General features: G+C 43.0%; 1 protein-coding gene across 1 annotated transcript; it reads left to right on the top strand.

Moving 5' to 3' along the window:
* Positions 1 to 14,012: 14,012 nt before the first annotated feature.
* On the top strand, positions 14,013 to 19,624 carry RAMAC (RNA guanine-7 methyltransferase activating subunit). Its single transcript, XM_033189152.1, has 4 exons — positions 14,013 to 14,194; positions 15,161 to 15,205; positions 17,340 to 17,518; positions 18,433 to 19,624. The coding sequence occupies exons 3-4, from the start codon at positions 17,349 to 17,351 to the stop codon at positions 18,617 to 18,619; spliced, it is 357 nt and encodes a 118-aa protein (XP_033045043.1). The 5' UTR covers positions 14,013 to 14,194; positions 15,161 to 15,205; positions 17,340 to 17,348; the 3' UTR covers positions 18,620 to 19,624.
* Positions 19,625 to 19,709: the final 85 nt, after the last annotated feature.

Genomic DNA, 19,709 nt, shown 5'->3' on the forward strand with positions numbered 1-19,709 from the left:
TGGGATTACAGGCATGTGCCACCATGCCCAGCTAATATTTTGTATTTTTAGTAGAGATGCGGTTTCTCCATGTTGTCAGGCTGATCTCGAACTCCTGACCTCAGGTGATCGGCCCACCTCGGCCTCCCAGGCGGAGGTTGCTGTGTGCTGAGATGGCACCACTGCACTCCAGCCTAGGCAATGAGAGCAAAACGGGAAAGGAAGGGAAGGGGAAGGGGAGGGAAGGTGGGAGGGGGAGGGGAGAGGGAGGGAGGGGGGAGGGGAGGGGAGGGGAGGGGAAGGGAGAGGGAAGGGGAGTTCTTAAGTGCTGCAGTAGAGGTACAAGAAAATGGAGATTGCCTCAAGTGCTGGCACAGCAGGAATTTCAAAGCCTCAGACATGGATAATAACCCCAAGTGACGTGGCCCTCTGAGTAACAAAATGCTTTATATGGAGGTAAAAGTTGTATCTGGGCGCTAAGCAGTGAGCCTGTAGTTCTACATGTTTGGACCTGTTGGACATCTTACTCTGTGTGAGTTCTCAAGAATCATTAAATTTGGGGTATACCTCCGTGAGGTACACATGCCTGGCATGTAGTAAATGCTCAATATTTACTACATAATGGTAGTCCTAGTAGTCTTCACATTTTAACATGGTTGTTTTCATAGGACAATGACAAAATGCTTGTATTAGAATCCCTTGTCAAGCCAAGTTAGAGTGTTTTATTTTGGTTTGGGAAACAGTGAGGAACTGTTTGTTAATGCTTATCTAAGCTACAGAAAACACATCATAGTTCATAAAATCATTATAATCTCATTTTGGTAGCAGGAAACTGAGCCTCAGAGAAGTATCTCGGCAAAGTCACTCAGGTCATCCGCATCCATCTAAGGCCAATGTCTGGCCAGGCACGGTGGCTCACGCCTGTAATTCCAGCACTTTGGGAGGCCGAGGTCGGCAGATTACATGAGGCCAGAAGTTCGAGACCAGTGTGGCCAACATGGTGACACACTGTCTCTACTAAAAATACAAAAATTAGCCAGCCATGGTGGTGCACACCTGTAATCCCAGCTACTCAGGAGGCTGAGGCAGGAGAATCACTTGAACCCAGGAGTCTGAGGCACGAGAATCACTTGAACCCAGGATGCAGAGGTGGCAATGAGCACAGATCGCACCACTGCACTCCAGCCTGGGTGAAAAAATTAAGCCAATGTCCTTCCCACTTAAAAATACTAAAGATCGGCCAGGCACGGTGGCTCACACCTGTAATCCCAGCACTTTGGGAGGTAGAGGCAGGTGGATCACCTGAGGTCAGGAGTTTGAGACTAGCATGATCAACATGGAGAAACCCCATCTCTATTAAAAATACAAAATTAGCTGGGCGTGATGGCGTGTGTCTGCAGTCCCAGCTACGTGGGAGGCTGAGGCAGGAGAATTGCTTGAATCCAGGAGGCGGAGGTTACAGTGAGCCGAGATCGCACCACTGCACTCCCAACTGGGCAACAAGAATGAAACTCCATCTCAAAAAAACAAACAAAAAAAATAATAAAGATCTCCATCGAGCAAAGGTTCACCACTCACCTATGGGAGGGGCAGACTTCTACGTACCACGGCAACAACAGAGTCAACACATGACAATGTCTAATTAGAATGAATATGCTCTGAGGAGAGAGACATATTTCCCCAGGTGAGTGAGGGTCACGGCTCATATTCCAAATATGATTGGGATGATATTACACAGGGGCTCCCGGGGGGCACTTGGGAGAGGAGACTAGTAAAGAGCTCTGTGAGTCAGCCCACCGGGAAATGCAGCAGTCTTGGAGTCTGTCTCTGAAGAGTATTCTACAAAATAATTAGGACCCACAGAATGGGGGAAGATATTTACAAACTACCCATCCGACAAGGGATTAACAACAAGAATACATAAGGAGGCCAAATAACTCAATAAGAAAAAATCTAATAAAAAAAAAAAAAAAGCAAAAGATGTGTTTTTGTTTGAGACTAAGTCTTGCTCTGTCACCCAGTCTGGAATGCCATGGTGTGATCTCAGCTCACTGCAACCTCCACCTCCCGGTTCAAGCAATTATCATGTCTCAGCCTCCCAAGTGGCTAGGATTACAGGTGCATGCCACCACCCTGGGTAATTTTTGTATTTTTTGTAGAGATGGAGTTTCACCATGTTGGGCAAGCTGGTCTGCAACTCCTGACCTCAAATGATCCGCCTGCCTTGGCCTCCCAAAGTGCTGGGATTACAGACATAAGCGTCTGGCCAGGCAAATGATTTGAATAGTGTTTTTTGTTTTGTTTTTGTTTTGTTTGAGACAGAGTTTCGCTCTTGTTGCCCAGACTGGAGTGCAATGGTGCGATCTCGGCTCACAACAACCTCCTCCTCGCAGGTTCAAGCGATTCTCCTGTCTCAGCCTCCCAAGTAGCTGGGATTACAGGCGCCACCACCACACCCAGCTAATTTTTTGTATTTTTAGTAGAGGTGGGGTTTCACTATGTTGGCCAGGCTGGTCTCAAACTCCTGACCTCAAGCAATCTACCCACCTCGGCCTCCCAAAGTGCTGGGATTACAGGTGTGAGCCACCGTGCCCAGCGACATTTCTTAAAATAAGATATACAGGCCAGGTGCGGTGGCTCATGCCTGTAAATCCCAACACTTTGGAAGGCCGAGGCGGGTGGATTGCCTGAGGTCAGGAGTTCAAGACCAGCCTGGCCAATTTGGTGAAACCCCCGTCTCTACTAAACATACAAAAATTAGCTGGGTGTGGTGGCGGGTGCCTGTAATCCCAGCTACTCTGGAGGCTGAGGCAGGAGAATCACTTGAACCAAGGAGGTGGAGGTTGCAGTGAGCTAAGATCGCACCACTGCACTCCAGCCTGGGCAAAAGACAGACTCCGTCTCAAAAAGAAAAAAAAGACATACAAATGGCAAACAGGCATATGAAAAGGTGCTCAGTGTCACTGATCACCAGAGAAATGCAGATCAAAACTACAATGAGGTATCATCTCACCACAGTTAAAATGGCTTATATGCAAAAGACAGGCAATAAATGCTGGTGAGGATGTTGAGAAAAGGGAAGCCTCATACATTGTTGGTGGGAAGGTAAATTAGTACAACCACTATGGAGAAATTTTGGAGGTTCCTCAAAAAACTAACAACAGAGCTACCATTTGATCCAATAATCCCACTGCTGGGTATATACCCAAAAGAAAGGAAATCAGCATATCAGAAATATCTGCACTCTCATGTTTGCTGCAGCATGGTTCACAATAGCTAAAATCTGGAAGCAATCTAAGTGTCTATCAACAGATAATTGGATAAAGAAAGTGTGGTACATATACACAATGGAGTACTATTCAGCCATAAAAAAGAATGAGGTCCTGTCATTTGCAACACCATAGATGGAACAGGAGGTCATTATATTAAGTGAAATAAGCCTGGCACAGAAAGACAAACATTGCATGTTCTCACTTACTGGTGGAATCTAAAAATCACAACAATTGAACTCATGGAGATAAAGAGTAGGATGGTTATCAGAGGCTAAGAAGGGTAGTGGCATGATGGGGGGTGGTGGTGGGGATAGTTAAATAGTACAACAAAAATAGAGTAAGACCTACTATTTGATAGCACAACAGAGTGACTATAGTAAATAATAATAGTACATTTTAAAATAACTAAAAGAGTGTAATTGGATTGTTTGTAACACAAAGGATAAATGCTTGAGGGGATGGATATGCCATTCTCCATGATGTTCTTCTTATTTCACATTGTGTGCCAGTATCAAAGCATCTCCTGTGTCCCATAAATATATACACCTACTATGTACCCACATAAATTAAAAAATTTTTTTTAATTTTAAATAAAATAAATTTTAAAAGAATGGTCAGTTTGCATCCTCTGCACCCAAGAATTCATATTCCTCACAGCTCACTTCTGGCAATCCATATAGTGTGTGTGTGCACGCACTCTGCGTATATGCTTGTTGCAGAATCACCTTCTTCAGTAAATTTCTCAAGGTTAATTTCACTTTCCTCTTATTCTTCCTTTACCCTGAAGTACCTCTATACTTATACACCTAGTTGCAATTATCTCTCCCTGCATCCCATTAGATTATTATGCACTTTTTTTTTTTTATTTATTTATGTATTTATTTATTTATTTATTTTTGAGACGGAGTCTGCTCTGTCGCCCAGGCTGGAGTGCAGTGTTGCGACCTCAGCTCACTGCAACTTCTGCCCCCCAAGTTCAAGCGATTCTCCTGCCTCAGCCTCCCAAGTATCTGGGATTACAGTTGCCCGCCACCACACCCAGCTAATTTTTGTATTTTTAGTAGAGATGGGGTTTTGCCATGTTGGCCAGGCTGCTCTCGAACTCCTGACCTCAGGTGATGCACCCGCTTTGGCTTCCCAAAGTGCTAGGATTACAGGCGTGAGGCCACACTATTTTATATACTGCATATATTACCATCATAACTATCTTTTGGTTGACTCTACAATTAGATCTTAAGATTTGTGTGGGGTTTTTTTTTTTTTTTTGAGACAGAGTTTTGCTCTTTTTGCCCAGGCTGGAGTACAATGGCATGATCTTGGCTCACCACAACCTCCAGCGTTCAAGCAATTCTCCTGCCTCAGCCTCCCAAGTAGCTGGGATTACAGGAATGCGCCACCACGCCCAGCTAATTTTGTACTTTTAGTAGAGACGGGGTTTCACCATGTTGCCCAGGCTGGTCTCAAGCACCTGACCTCAGGTGATCTGCCCCCCTCGGCCTCCCAAAGTGCTGGATTACAGGTGTGAGCCACTGCACCCAGCTGTGTTCCACACGTTTTTAACTCTCCTCACTCCCCCAACACTAAGCCCAGAAATAAATTGTATAGCAATGTTTGTGGGGTGAAAAAAAATCCTAAGAATCTTTAGATTAGGATTATACCTGAACACAAAATGTTAAATGATCTTACTTTGTGTTAACAAAAATCAAGCAAATTATAGCAAAATGCTGGGAAAAAAAGTAATTTTTGCAGCAGAGAAATAAGTGTTTGCAGCTCATTTCTAGCCAGTAGTGGTTTAGTCATAGGGAGGTTGTTAAACACTTTTCTGAGAAGCTCCCGAGGCACATGTGTTACCGGAGGGAACATATGGAACCCACCATGGGTGCAAATGGGGTGCCTGGGATTATGTGGATCCATAGTTTTGTTAATTTTCCAATCTTGTTAAAGGATTCACCTTCATTCTGATTAACTTTCTTAAATGTTTACCTCATATTTGCCAACTGTTTAAATTGGTGCTTCAACTGTTGTGACCATCTGCTCAGAGAAAACTTTTAGATTATGTCACAATTTTCAGAGCCTCAAATCAAGTTTTAGAGCTGGAGGAGACCTTATACATTGGAAAGTCTAAGTCCTTCACTCTTATGTTAATAAATATCTCTTCACTGCCTGATGTGTCAGCCTCAGTGCTAGGGCTGGAGATGAAGAGACATCACACATGGTCCCTGTACTCTTAGCACTTACACTCTAGCAGGAAAGAGGGACATCAAAACAGATTCAATAAGGTAATGTGAATGCTTATCTGATAAAAGGGAGTCCAGGGAACAAACGTGTTATGTACAAGAGGTGGGCTGAGTCTTTATATATGGTTGAATGTTGACTCAGGGGAGAGGAAGTGGGAAAAAATTAGTCAAAAAAAAAACTGGAAGCCTGGGCCCGGTGGATCATGCCTATAATCCCAGCACTTTGGGAGGCTGAAGCAGGTGGATCACTTGAGGTCAGCATTTCAAGACCAGCCTGGCAAACATGGTGAAACCATGTCTCTACCAAAAATACAAAAATTAGCTGAGTGTGGCAGCAGGCACCTGTAATCTCAGCTACTCCAGAGGCTAAGGCAGGAGAATCACTTGAACCTGAGAGGCAGAGGTTGCAGCAAGTCGAGATCGTGCCTCTGCACTCCAGCCTGGGCAACAGAGGGAGACCCCATCTCAAAATAAACAAACAAACAAACCTGGAGAGGAAGGGAGGGGCGAGATCAATAAATATTAACTGAGCACCAACTATGTATCAGATTGTCAGACTCTATGCTCATTGCTAAAGATGTGAAAGACACGGCCTTACCCTCCAGGAGTTTATGATTTAGGTGGATGTAAACAAATTACAATTACTCACAGGAATTCACTTCCTGTGATAAACGTGTGACTAGGTATATGAAAGATATAAAGGAAAGAATAATCTGTTCTCTTTGGAGGTGGGGACAATACTGGGATGTATTATGGAAGATCACCTGAAGAGGCTGTTTACCAGGTAGAGTAGAGTGGGGAGGGCACTGCAAACAGAAGCGACAGCATGTGTTCAACACAGAACAAAGTCTTCCAATAACTTTAAACAGTTTGATATGGGTATACATTTAGTTCATTTAGGCAGTGATATGGTTTGGCTGTGTCCCCACCCAAATCTCATTTTGTACTTTCAACAATCCCCATGTGTTGTGGGAGGGAGGTAATTGAATCATGGGGGTAGTTTCCCCCATGCTATTCTTGTGATAGTGGGTAAGTTCTCACGAGATGACAGTTTTTCATTTTTTTGAGACGGAGTCTCACTCTATTGCCAGGCTGGAGTTCAGTGGCGCAATCTCAGCTCACTGCAACCTCTGCCTCCCGGGTTCAAGCAATTCTCCTGCCTCAGCCTCCTGAGTAGCTGGGACTACAGGTGTGTGCTACCACACCCAGCTAACTTTTGAATTTTAGTAGAGACGGGGTTTCACCATGTTGGCCAGGATGGTCTCGATCTCTTGACCTCGAGATCCACCCACCTCGGCCTCCCAAAGTGCTGGGATTACAGGCGTGAGCCACTGCACCCGGCCCCAATCTGACAGTTTTATAAAGGGCTTCCCCTTTCACTTGGTTCTCACTTTTCTCTCTCCTGCCACCATGTAAAGAAGGACATGTTTGTTTCCCTTTCTGCCATAATTGTAAGTTTCCTAAGGCCTCCCCAGCCATGCTGCACTGTGAGTCAATTAAACCTCTTACCTTTATAAATTACCTAGTCTTGGGTATATCTTTATTAATAAAGCAGCATAAGAACAGACTAATACAGGGAGAGTGGCAGGAGATGATACTGGACCAATAAGACAGAGTTGAATCTTGATCAGCTGCATATTCCAAACTAAGGAGCTTGGACTGTATCCTAGAAGAAATTAGGAAAGGTTGATGGATCCAGGGCTAGATATAATCAAGCTACTCTGAGCTAGCTGATAGATATATAATTAATTATATTATCATCAATTATTTTCTGTATGTTTCACAATGATAAAGGATGCTCTACTAGCAGAGTAGAGAAGGGTCTGGAGGGGAGCAAGGCCAGATACAGGGACTGACCAGTTAAGAGACTGTCATCTTGGTTTGTGTGAAAAATGATGAATGCTATAACCAAGAGGGTGACATGAAGGAAAGAAGAGGAGTGGACAAACAGAAGAGAAAGTTCAGTCAGAAGCTAAAGTTCACAGGACTTAGGGAGACACTGAGTATCTGGAGTAAGAGAGATGGAAGAGTCCAGGATGGCTGCTAGGTTTCTGGCAAGGGAAACTGGGAGGAAGCATTCTCTGAAAATGGAAAGAGAGGAGATAAACAGGTTCAGGAAGAAAGATGAACTCCCATTTAGACACATGCTGCAAATGCCTGTTGGACATCCAGATGGAAATTTCTAGCAAGCAGGAGTATTTACGAGTCTAGAGCTCATATGTGATGGATGGCTGGAGATATCCATTGGTGAGTCATCGGAACAGAAATGGAAGCTGAAGCCACAAAAGTGATAGTCTGCATAGGCAACACAAGGAGAGTACAGGCAAGGTTATAGGGATACCAACATTTAAGCAGCAGGCAGAGGAAGAGGGAATCAGCCAAAGAGACAGAGATAGAAAAGTGTATCAAATATATGTATGTATGTTTATATATATATACACATATAGATACATATATTTAAATTTCTGTAAATAATTTTTATTTTTTGTTATACACCACTAAGAGGTATATATTATGTTTTGATGTCTTAAAAAAGGGCCCAGCCAGGAGCATGCCTGAAATACACAAACCAACCAATCAAGAGCCATACCCCCTCTATACGGCCCATCCACCCCACAAGACAATATTCCTGTCTCAGTCACCCCAGGGCCAGGTACCAGGCAACTAGGGACCATCCCTATAGTTTAAAGCCCTCTGAAATTATTCAAACTAGTCAATCCTAAAATGTTTGCCCTGACCTGCCTTTCCTTTCCTAATGAAACTCCAGTAAAGGCTGCAGCCTAATGCTTTCCCCTTGCTTCTGTCTTCCGCCTCTGACCACCCTGGTGTCTTTCACATGTGGCCGTGCGTGGCGTGTTGTGCTTCCTATCTCCAGGGCTTGTGAGTATAATGAACTTTGTTTTTCAGAGCCTCTCCTGTATCTCCTTTTGTGGCCACACCTGACTGACCATCACATAAAATAATACAGAACAATAAGAAAACAGTAACCCAGGGAAGAGGAGAATCATGAGAAACTTGGAAAAAAAGTGAAAAGGTTTAAAGGAGGAAGGAGATAAAGGTGACAAATACTGTACAGATACGAAATATGCCGACGATTTTAGAAAGAGTCTTGAATTTGGCCCTGGGAAAACTTTTCCCTAGTGAACTTTGCCAGGGTGGTTTTAGTAGAGTGGTTTCAGCGGAGTACTCAAGGGCAGAAACTTGACTGAATTGTATGGAAAAGGTAGAGAATTATAAACTGCAGGTGTGGAGTATTCTTTGTAAAATACCCATGGGGGTGGGGCGGTGGGAGGGGGCGCGGGAAGGAGATCCGAGATAGTCTGAGGAGGATACAGGATTGAGGGCAGGGTATCTGTCCTGTCTTGAGACTGAAGAAATTTGAGCAAGTGTGGGGGTGGGAGCAGCCAGTAAAGAGGGAGAGTTGAAAACAGAGAAGAGAGAAGGAATAATTGCAAGCACAACTTGCAAGAGCAGAGGATGCACTGGCCAAAGACACAGGCAACTGCAAGCTGCCCAATATCTCCCTCTTCCTATCCCATTTGACAGGCCCATTTAAAAGCTGTGCCCCTGGATAAATTGCATAACCTCTTGACCGCTTTACTGTCTTTAAAGTGGTTGTTGTCCAAGATCACAAATGGCCTCTGAAAGTAGAGTTCTTTTGATGCTAGGATTCCCCAGGACTTTCTGCTGGTGTGTTCTGCCTGTAGATCACTGGGTCAAACTAAGGTTTAAAGTTATGAGTAATTGCGCACTGCTACTGGGAATGTAAAATGGCACAGCCATTATGGAAAACACTATGGCGGTTCCTCAGAAAATTAATAATAAAGTTATCATATGATCCAGCAATTCCACTTCTGGGTATATACCCAAAAGAATAGAAAGCAGGGACTTGAATAGATATTTGTATATCTATATTCACAGACACATTATTCATAATAGCTGAAAAGGGGAAGCAACTCAAGTGTCCATTAATATATGAATGGATAACAAAATACGGTGTAAACATACAATGCAGTATTATTCAATAAAAGGGAAGGAAATTCTGACATGTGCTACAATGTGGATGAACCTTGAGGATCTTATGCTGTTAAATAAGCCAGTCACAAAATGGCATATAATGTATTTCATTTGCATGAGATACCTAGAGTAGTCATATTCATAAAGACAAAGTAGAATGGTGGTTGCTAGGGGCACAGAGGAGAGGAAAATGCAGTTATGGCTTCATGGGCACAGAATTTCAGTGTGAGAAGACGAAAAAATTTCTGGAGATGGATGGTGGTGATGGTTGCACAACAATGTGAATGTACTTACTGTCAATGACCTCTGCACTTAAAAGTGGTTAAAATGATAAATTTTATGTTACATATATTTTACCACAATTTAAAAAATACATCTGCTTAGGTAAAACAAAATGTCTACAATTAGTAGAAAAAGACACTATAAATATCATGATGTAACCTTTCTCATACATATCAACAGGCCCAAGGATATCCAGAAGAATATAACTGATGCTTGAACAGTGACTTTTAGTTGCCAAGCAAAGATTAAATTATGGCCCACATACTATGGTTATACCAGATAGGTAAGAGGCACATTTTGCAAACATTTCCATCAAAAGTGGTTTCAATGAAAAATTTCTGATGCTTAAAGTCTGAGTGTCAGTTATCTAGAAAATTATCCTTCATGAAACAGATTTCCTGTTGTCAGAAAATTAGACATAATAATCAATAAGATATCAGAGTATGAAAAGACATTGGTAGGCAGAAAATAATTTCATTTGAAAATTTGAAAATCTGCTGGAATACCTAGAGTTCTTCATGGAAACTCTCAGAGGCCTAGAGGCCCCTAAGTGTCACACACAAATTTACAGGAAAGAAATACCAGTTGAGCATCCCTGCTATGAAAATCTGAAATCCAAAATGCTCCAATGAGCATTTCCTTTGAGTGTCATGTTGGCACTCAAAAAGTTTTGGATTTGGGGACATTTTGGATTTTGGATTTGGGGATTAGGGATGTCCAACCTATATATTCTTTTCTGGGTAAGTCCTCACTACTTACAAATAACGTCAGTAATAGTCACAAGGAAACAAGCAAACTAGCCTACAAGAAGCCCGTTTCCAAATATCCTCCTTGATTCCTGATATTAGGTGGGGAAGCATTTTTCTCAGTTTCTCAATTGTTACACTGCTCCTCTTCAAGTTTTCTATTTCCTATTCTTGTCTCCTAAATATGGGTATTTCCTGAGGGATAGGCCTTAGTAGCTTTCTCTTCTCTATGAATACTTTCCCTGTTGAAAAGATCATATACAGCTGCTCCTTGACTTTTGACAGGGTTATGTCCAGATAAACCCATCATAAGTAGAAATATCATTAAGTCAAAAATGCAGTTAGTACACCTAATCTACCAAACATCATAGTTTGGCTTAGCCTACCTTAAACATGCTCAGGACACTTACATTAGCCTATAGTTGGGCAGGCTCATTTAACACAAAGCTTATTTTATAATAAAGTGTTGAATATCTCATATAATTTATTGACTACTGTACTGAAAGTGAAAAATAGAATGTATAGGTACTCAAAGTACACTGCTACTGAAAGCACAAGGTACCATTGTAAAGTATAACAATCGTTAAGTCAAACTGTCCTGTCGGGGAGCATCTGTACACAAGTTATCTCAACTATTATTTCTTCATGAATTACTGACACATTTACACATCTTGGCAGAGACTCTCTTTCCTGAGCTTTAGTCTTGAATTTCTAACAACACCCCCGGAAATTTTCTCTTGAATATTTCACTAGTGTTTCAAATTTTACAAATGTATTTGGGCTCTGAGTTCATTTTTGCCTTAAAGCCAATTTACCTTACAGATATTCCTTTTCAGCCCCAATTTCCCAGGCTTAAATAATTGGAGCCTTTCCTGATTTCTCTCTCTCTTTTTTTTTTTTTTTTTTTAAGATGGAGTCTCACTCTGTTGCCCAGGCTGGAGTGCAGTGGTGGAATCTCAGCTCACTGTAACCTCTGCCTCCCAGGTTCAAGCAATTCTCCCTGCCTCAGCTTCCCGAGTAGCTGGGATTACAGGTGCCCGCGACCACACCCGGCTAATTTTTTTGAATTTTTAGTAAAGACAGGATTTCACCATGTTGGTCAGGCTGGTCTTGAACTCCTGACCTCAGGTGATCCACCTGCCTTGGTCTCTCAAAGTGCTGGGATTATAGGAGTGAGCCACCGCACCCAGCTTCTTCCCTGATTTCTTTTTTTTTGGTTCTTTTTTTTTTGAGATGGAGTCTCGCTCTGTCGCCCAGGCTGGAATGCAGTGGCCAGATCTCGGCTCACTGCAAGCTCCACCTCCCGGGTTCACGCCATTCTCCTGCCTCCGCCTCCCGAGTAGCTGGGACTACAGGTGCCTGCCACCACGCCCGGCTAATTTTTTGTATTTTTAATAGAGACGGGGTTTCACCGTGTTTGCCAAGATCGTCTCGATCTCCTGACCTCGTGATCCACCCGCCTCAGCCTCCCAAAGTGGTGGGATTACAGGCATGAGCCACCGCGCCCGGCCTCCTTCCCTGATTTCTGCCAATCTTTTTCTCCCATCATCCACTCAGTAACTAAGGATAGTACTATTCATATTAAGTACTGTACACTAAGCAATTGCACTACAGGAGCTCCAGGATAGTACTATTAAATTATTGTAACCTTGGTTGTTACACCTCTTACCTTTACTACCCAACACCAAGACTATCCTATTCCCTCATTCCATACTATCCTATACACTTTTGCTAGGTTAATGTTTCTAAAACATTACTTGGAATATTCATAGTTCTATCATTCATTCCACAAACATTTACTTAGTGCTAACTTCATGTAAAAAGCACAATGTGGGGCTGGGCTTGGCGGCTCAGGCCTGTAATCCCAGCCCTTTGGGAGGCTGAGGTGGGTGGACTGCTTGAGCCCAGAGCTCAAGACCAGACTGGGCAATACTGCGAAATTTCATCTCTACAAAAATACAAAAAATTAGCAGGGCAGTGGTGTGCACCTGTAGTCCCAGCTCTCGGGAGGCTGAGCCAAGAGGATCACCTGAGCCCAGGAAGTTGAGGCTGCAGTATGCTATGCTCACGTCACTGCACTCCAGCCTGGGCAACAGAATGAGACCCTGTGTCAAAGAAACAAACAAACAAACAAAAAAAGCACAATGTTAATACACTCCAGAATGTAGAAATGCATTAGATAAAGGCCTGTTTACAGTTTAATAGGGGGAAAAACTTGCAAGTAAATAATTGTAGATCGAAGTTAGAAAGTGGTAATAACTAAATACATGAAGTTCCAGAAATATGATGGATTCTCAATAGAAAGAAAAATTATTTCTAGGTGGAGATGTCACTTTCTAAAGCTTTAAATAATGGAAAGAATTTCAATATTTGGAGATGAGGGGGAGGGACAGGTATTTCATGCAAGGGACAAAAGCAATCTATAAAAATGTAATAATTTATGCATGAAGTACTTCACAGGGTCTGGTTTACCACTGACTGAGGGAGAATGGAAGGGGAACAGCAGAAAACAAAAAAACTTTTGAATCCAAGTTAATAAACTTGACCTTTAATCTACAGGCAACAGAGAGTCATTGGATCAGCTATTTTGGATCACGGTGGTGCCTGAAGATGACTACGCCTATAGCAGGTATATGTAAGATAGACTAGTAGCAGAGTGATGCTAGAGGCAGGACATCAATGAGAAAGGTACTGCACTGACACCGTGCAAGGGATGGTAATGAGAACTTTGATTAGGTGGGGGCAGTGGTTAAGAGGATGCCAGAATTACCGTAGGGGTACAATCGACAGGACTTGGCAAGTGATTGGAGCTTGGAAAGGAAAGAAAGGGCATCAGATCTGACATCAAAGTTTCCAAGTTGATTGTATTAACAAAAACGGGTGCATAGCCTGGGAAGTAATTTGGGAGGGAAGAGGCCAAGCTTTGTCGGGATATTAAGTGTTTACACATTTGCAGAACATCCCAGAAGACATGGGCAAGGCTCTTGGAAGTAGCTGGATACTGACGACTGAAGCTGGAGCAGAGAGGGGTATGTTTCTGCAAAACCACATACAAAACAGACTACGGAAATCTTACTACTGAGGCTTGCCCTGGCAGGAGAGAAAGGTGTAGCATCCCTGAAGTCATCAGTCGTGTCTACTCTTCACGGCCTGCTCTCACCTCAGTTCCCCACGAAGACGCCGGGAGCAGGCGGCCGGAAGGAGCCTTTCCCTCCCTTCTCCGGTGATTCCCAGAATTTCCGTCTCTACCCGTCAACGGCTCCCAGTCAAAGGAGCTTAATAGACGGCGACGTTTTCGACTGGCCACCCACCAGGCAGGCTGAAAGCGCATGGAGGGCATCATCCACCTTCAGACAGCTACTTGCCCACACCTCATCGAGCTCTGGGCGTTGCGCCAGCATTTGAAGAAGCGATCTGTTGCCAAGCGATCCACACGACGAGCCTTAGTTATCGCGAGACTTGACAGGCACCCGCAACATTAGCCCGCCGGAAGCGGAAGTCAGGTGATTGTCGGATTCTAGAGGAAGGGGTCCGTTACATTGGAGAGCTGGAGTGGTCTGGAGTTTCACGGTGTGGTGAGCCAGAGGTCACATCTCCTGCGGCTTCTCACTGTCTCGCCGGCTAGGTTCGGCCCGAGTTGGATAGACATAGCCCTTGGCGGGTGAGTCGCCCGGGAGGAGGGAGCGGGGCGGCCGAGCTGGGTGGCCGGCGAGGTGTCCTCCCCCCGTGCGGTGATGTGTACTCTTTGCTAGACCGAAACCTATTTACTTCTCACGGCCCATAATTTCCCTCACTTCTGGAGGTATAGGTGCTTCGGAAGGGAGCAAAATGCCAGAACCTTGGTAAGCAAGCTGTGATGTGCCTTGAGGACGGACTGGAAAACGCAGTTGTTTTCCGTCTGCATCTTCGTCTGTTCCCCGGGCTCACCTCCTAGGGCAGCGAAACCCCATTCTGGTTGGTTATTTCCAGGGTTAGTCGCCCACAGCCAAAGTTCTTTGTGGTTTTATTTGTGGTGAATAAATTAGTAGTGCTCAAGTACAAATCTGAAAGGCTTATCCTAAAAGAACATATATACTTTATGAAGTTCTTATGCATCCTTGAACTATTTTGCTTTTGAAGACCCAGAGGACAAATCTTGTAGCTTCTTGCTCTTCACTGTGAGAACCAGTTCCCTCTTTGGAATGTTAGTTTTGGAAGTCTTTAGAGCGTTTTTTTTTTTTTTTTTTTGAGACGGAGTCTCACTCTGTCGCCCAGGCTGGAGTGCAGTGGCGCGATCTCGGCTCACTGCAACCTCTGCCTCCCAGGTTCAAGCGATTCTCCTGCCTCAGCCTCCCGAGTAGCTGGGACTACAGGCACTTGCCACCACGCCCGGCTAATTTTTTCTATTTTTAGGAGAGACGGGGTTTCACCATGTTAGCCAGGCTGGTCTCGATCTCCTGACCTCGTGATCCGCCCGCCTCGGCCTCCCAAAGTGTTGGGATTACAGGCGTGAGCCACCGCGCCTGGCCTTAGAGCACTTTTACTCCAATTCTGTCCTTGAGTAAGACTCTTATGCGCCACCCTCCCCGCCAAACACCTTTTGATTGTTTCCTTAAATAAATTCAAGTTTGTTTTTTTCCTCCCACAGATTTAAACAACCTAATAAGCAATACAGCTGCCTCAAATCTTTGGGGTAAGTAAAGCTTGGGTTAATTAACATTCTATTTAAATTCCATTCTCAGTAATAATACAGTTGATATTTGTTTACATGAGTGTGGGTAGGGAGTCGTGGGAGAACATATGAGAACATAAAAATGGAGTAGCACCTTTTCCTTGCTTACGATTTTTACTGCCCATCTGGATTAGGTATGGGTCATCTTTTTAGTGATTTCTGTGATCCCAGTAGAATTCTTCTAGGCATAATTTTAATTAGCTGAATTTATTTAAAACTCATTCCTTGGATTTGAGAATTTGACATATAGTTTGCCAATCCCAGACACATTGAAAGTCTTTTATATTTGGCATTTGATAAAGCATACTAAGAGCAATAGCGTGAAAGATAAGAGTGTCAGGCTGGGCGTGGTGGCTTACGCCTGTTATCCCAACACTTTGGAAGGCTGAGGCAGGTGGATCACCTGAGGTCAGGAGTTCAAGATCAGCCTGGCCAACATGATGAAACCCCATCTCTACTAAAAATACAAAAATTAGCGGGCGGGCGTGCACCTGTAATCCCAGTTACTCAGGAGGCTGAGACAGGAGAATCACTTGAATTCAGGAGGCGGAGACTGCAGTGAGCTGAGATCGTGCCACTGCACTCCAGCCTGGGCAACAAGAGTGAAACTCCGTCTCAAAAAAAAAAAAAAAAACCTGGGCGCAGTGGCTCACACCTGTAATCCCAGCACTTTGGGAGGCCAAGGCGGGCGGATCATGAGGTCAGGAGTTCAAGACCAGCCTGGTCAACAAAACCCCATCTCTACTAAAAATATCAAAATTAGCTGGGTGTGGTGGCACATGCCTGTAATCCCAGCTACTTGGGAGGCTGAGGCAGGAGAATTGCTTGAACCTGGGAGGCAGAGGTTGCATTGTGCTGAGATTGCGCTATTGCACTCTAGCTCTGGGTGACAGAGCAAGACTCTGTCTTGGGGAAAAAAAAAAAAAAAGAAAATCTACATATTGTTTCTTGCACTCCAAACAATAATTTCGGTTTAATTTTGTTGGAGTGAAAGTAGGTAGTATAAATGTTACAAATATTTGCATATGTTTGGAGGAAAGGCAGGCTAATGAAGAAGTTGTCACAGTAGCTTCCATTGTCACATCTCTTTGTCCAAAACCTTTTATTGGAAGTTAATAACGTAAGAAAAATAATTGGGGCCAGGCACAGTGGCTCAAGCCTGTAATCCCAGCACTTTGGGAGGCCAAGGCGGGCGGATCATGAGGTCAGGAGTTCAAGACCAGCCTGGTCAACAAAACCCCATCTCTACTAAAAATATCAAAATTAGCTGGGTGTGGTGGCACATGCCTGTAATCCCAGCTACTTGGGAGGCTGAGGCAGGAGAATTGCTTGAACCTGGGAGGCAGAGGTTGCATTGTGCTGAGATTGCGCTATTGCACTCTAGCTCTGGGTGACAGAGCAAGACTCTGTCTTGGGGAAAAAAAAAAAAAAAAGAAAATCTACATATTGTTTCTTGCACTCCAAACAATAATTTCGGTTTAATTTTGTTGGAGTGAAAGTAGGTAGTATAAATGTTACAAATATTTGCATATGTTTGGAGGAAAGGCAGGCTAATGAAGAAGTTGTCACAGTAGCTTCCATTGTCACATCTCTTTGTCCAAAACCTTTTATTGGAAGTTAATAACGTAAGAAAAATAATTGGGGCCAGGCACAGTGGCTCAAGCCTGTAATCCCAGCACTTTGGGAGGCCAAGGTGGGAGGATCACTGAAGCCCAAGACTTCCAGCCTAGGCAACATGGCGAGACCCCATCTCTTCAAAAAATACGAAAATTAGCTGGGTATGGGTGGCATGCACCTGTAGTCCCAGCAACTTGGGAGGCTGAGGTGGGAGGATTGTTTGAGCCAGGGAAGTCAAGGCTGCAGTGACCCGAGGTTGTGCCACTGTGCTCCAGCCTGGGTGACAGAGTGAGAGACCCTGTCTCAAAAAAAAAAAAAAGAAATGTTGAATTCAATATCTAAAATATGACAAGTCTAAAAGCACACAAAGGCTTCCACGAATACCCTGCCTAAAAATTGCTTACTTCTTGGTTTTTCATTATCTGGAGAGTGTTAATTTTTAAATTTTTTTAATGGAAATGTCTTTAAAATTGTACAGAATTTCAGAATGACTGACACTGCCGAAGCTGTTCCAAATTTTGAAGAGATGTTTGCTAGTAGATTCACAGAAAATGACAAGGAGTATCAGGAATACCTGAAACGCCCTCCTGAGTCTCCTCCAATTGTTGAGGAATGGAATAGCAGAGCTGGTGGGAACCAAAGAAACAGAGGCAATCGGTGTGTATTCAAAAGAATAAATGCAGATGGTTGATGTGGCAGAGGATCGCTTTAATCTGCTAGACTGGAAGACCAGTGAGGGCAGGGACCACTGTTTTTAGTATGGCATGCCTAGTACCTAATAACAGTACCTGGTACATCGTTTCTGATAGATATTTGCTTTAATATTTTTTCAGCACCATATATTTTTTTCTTGCTGTTCAAGTGTGTGTGTTTTCTTGTTTTTAGATGTTCTTTCTGTAGACTAATATTTTCAGTGCAAATCTACTTTAAAAACCTAGAGTTGGCCGGGCGCGGTGGCTCAAGCCTGTAATCCCAGCACTTTGGGAGGCCGAGGCGGGTGGATCACGAGGTCAGGAGATTGAGACCATCCTGGCGAACACGGTGAAACCCCGTCTCTACTAAAAAATACAAAAAACTAGCCGGGCGAGATGGCGGGTGCCTGTAGTCCCAGCTACTCGGGAGGCTGAGGCAGGAGAATGGCGTAAACCCGGGAGCCGGAGCTTGCAGTGAGCTGAGATCTGGCCACTGCACTCCAGCCTGGGCGACAGAGTGAGACTCCGTCTCAAAAAAAGAAATAAATAAATAAATAAATAATTCAAAATAGTCAAAGGAATAAATTACTATATCGTTTTTGTACAACTGAATAGATTTCACTTTAATTTAGAACTATTCTATTGGTTATATAGTCTGCCTATGTCTCTGTAAAGTGTACCTAGTATAACAGTGGAAGAGTGATTTCAATCTTAGGAAAGTTTTGAATAACTGGTGCTATAACGTTCTATTGTGAAAAATGTTTTATAGTCTTATTTATTGTGTATTAGAATGAGAAACCAGAAGCACTGCTATGGGTTTGTCATAATGTTTTTTTAACAAGGGAAGTTTAAAGACCTTTTTTGTTTTTATTGTTGTAGGTTGCAAGACAACAGACAGTTCAGAGGCAGGGACAACAGATGGGGGTGGTCAAGTGACAATCGATCCAATCAGTGGCATGGACGATCCTGGGGTAACAATTACCCGCAACACAGACAAGAACCTTACTATCCCCAGCAATATGGACATTATGGTTACAACCAGCGGCCTCCTTACGGTTACTACTGATAGAAATGTTGGCAGCTTTTAGTTAAAGCATTTACTCTGTTACCATGAAAAAGTTTGGGTGTCTTCTGTTGGTCATAGTTTTATATCTGATTTTAGAGAATGGATTATTGATTTTGTGGAAGTTGAGACTTTTAAAAAAAAATAGATCTTACTTGCGAGATGCAATGGTTGCTGGGAATACCTGAAATTGTGGGTTATATTGCTTGACTTCTACCTCAGAATCTTCTTTGTTTCATGACTTAATAGTGCTATGAGTTTGGTATATTATTTGACCTCTAGGAGTTCTTTGTTTTACACAGAAATAAAAATTTTTAAATAGAAAATGCTTACTTTTACTTTGTAAGGTAAGAGAGGATCCATATGCTTAGATGTGCTCATTTCTAAAATTCTAGAGGTTGATATTATCAGCTCATGAATGCACAGCTATGCTGCTTGTGATAGATTGTACATAACATCAGCAGTTGAAAGGTAAAACAATCACTTTTTTTTTTGCTTTTGCTCTTGTAAAGTACTATGGTACTTTGTGATTCCTTACTCTATAGATGAGTCAGCGTCCCATTTATTTGGGTTTCTTTTTAGAGGGAAATTAGTAATAAAGCTGTAAAATAAAGAAGGAATCGTCAGTTTGTGTCTTGATCTCATGGTGGTTGGGATCAGGGTACATACACATCATTTTGTGCAAACACTAAGGCTTTTCGCTAACAACATAGCAGGTCAAAATTCACACATAGAAAAGTTTAACTCTGTACTGTTCACACTTTTCTTTTTAATCCTGTAAGTAATGCTGCATTTTGATTGTTCTTACTTTTTTGGTATTTAATGTGGGCTGATTTTACAATGTTATATTCACTTCCGGATACATACCTCTGCTGCTTTCTCTTCTATAAATAGTGATGCTATAAACTTCCTTTCACAGAGATCATTCTATTTCAAATCATTTGAATGATTATTACAATGATTTCATTCAAATAAAAATTTTAAAAATTTAAGCATCTTCACTCCCAAGTTCTGGCAGTTAATCCATTTATTAATATGTTGCAATGAGATTTTTGGTTTTTTTATGCTGTCCTTCATATCTGTTGAAAAGGGC

Source organism: Trachypithecus francoisi, unplaced genomic scaffold, assembly GCF_009764315.1.
Source record: "Trachypithecus francoisi isolate TF-2019V2 unplaced genomic scaffold, Tfra_2.0 Lachesis_group3, whole genome shotgun sequence".
In the NCBI taxonomy this organism is placed as follows: domain Eukaryota; kingdom Metazoa; phylum Chordata; class Mammalia; order Primates; family Cercopithecidae; genus Trachypithecus; species Trachypithecus francoisi.

Excerpts from the sequence above, each read along its gene's own strand:
- RAMAC (XM_033189152.1), top strand. The coding sequence starts at position 17,349 with ATGACTGACACTGCCGAAGCTGTTCCAAATTTTGAAGAGATGTTTGCT. Across the intron at positions 17,519-18,432 it reads CAAAGAAACAGAGGCAATCG|GTTGCAAGACAACAGACAGT; the intron begins GTGTGTATTCAA and ends TTATTGTTGTAG.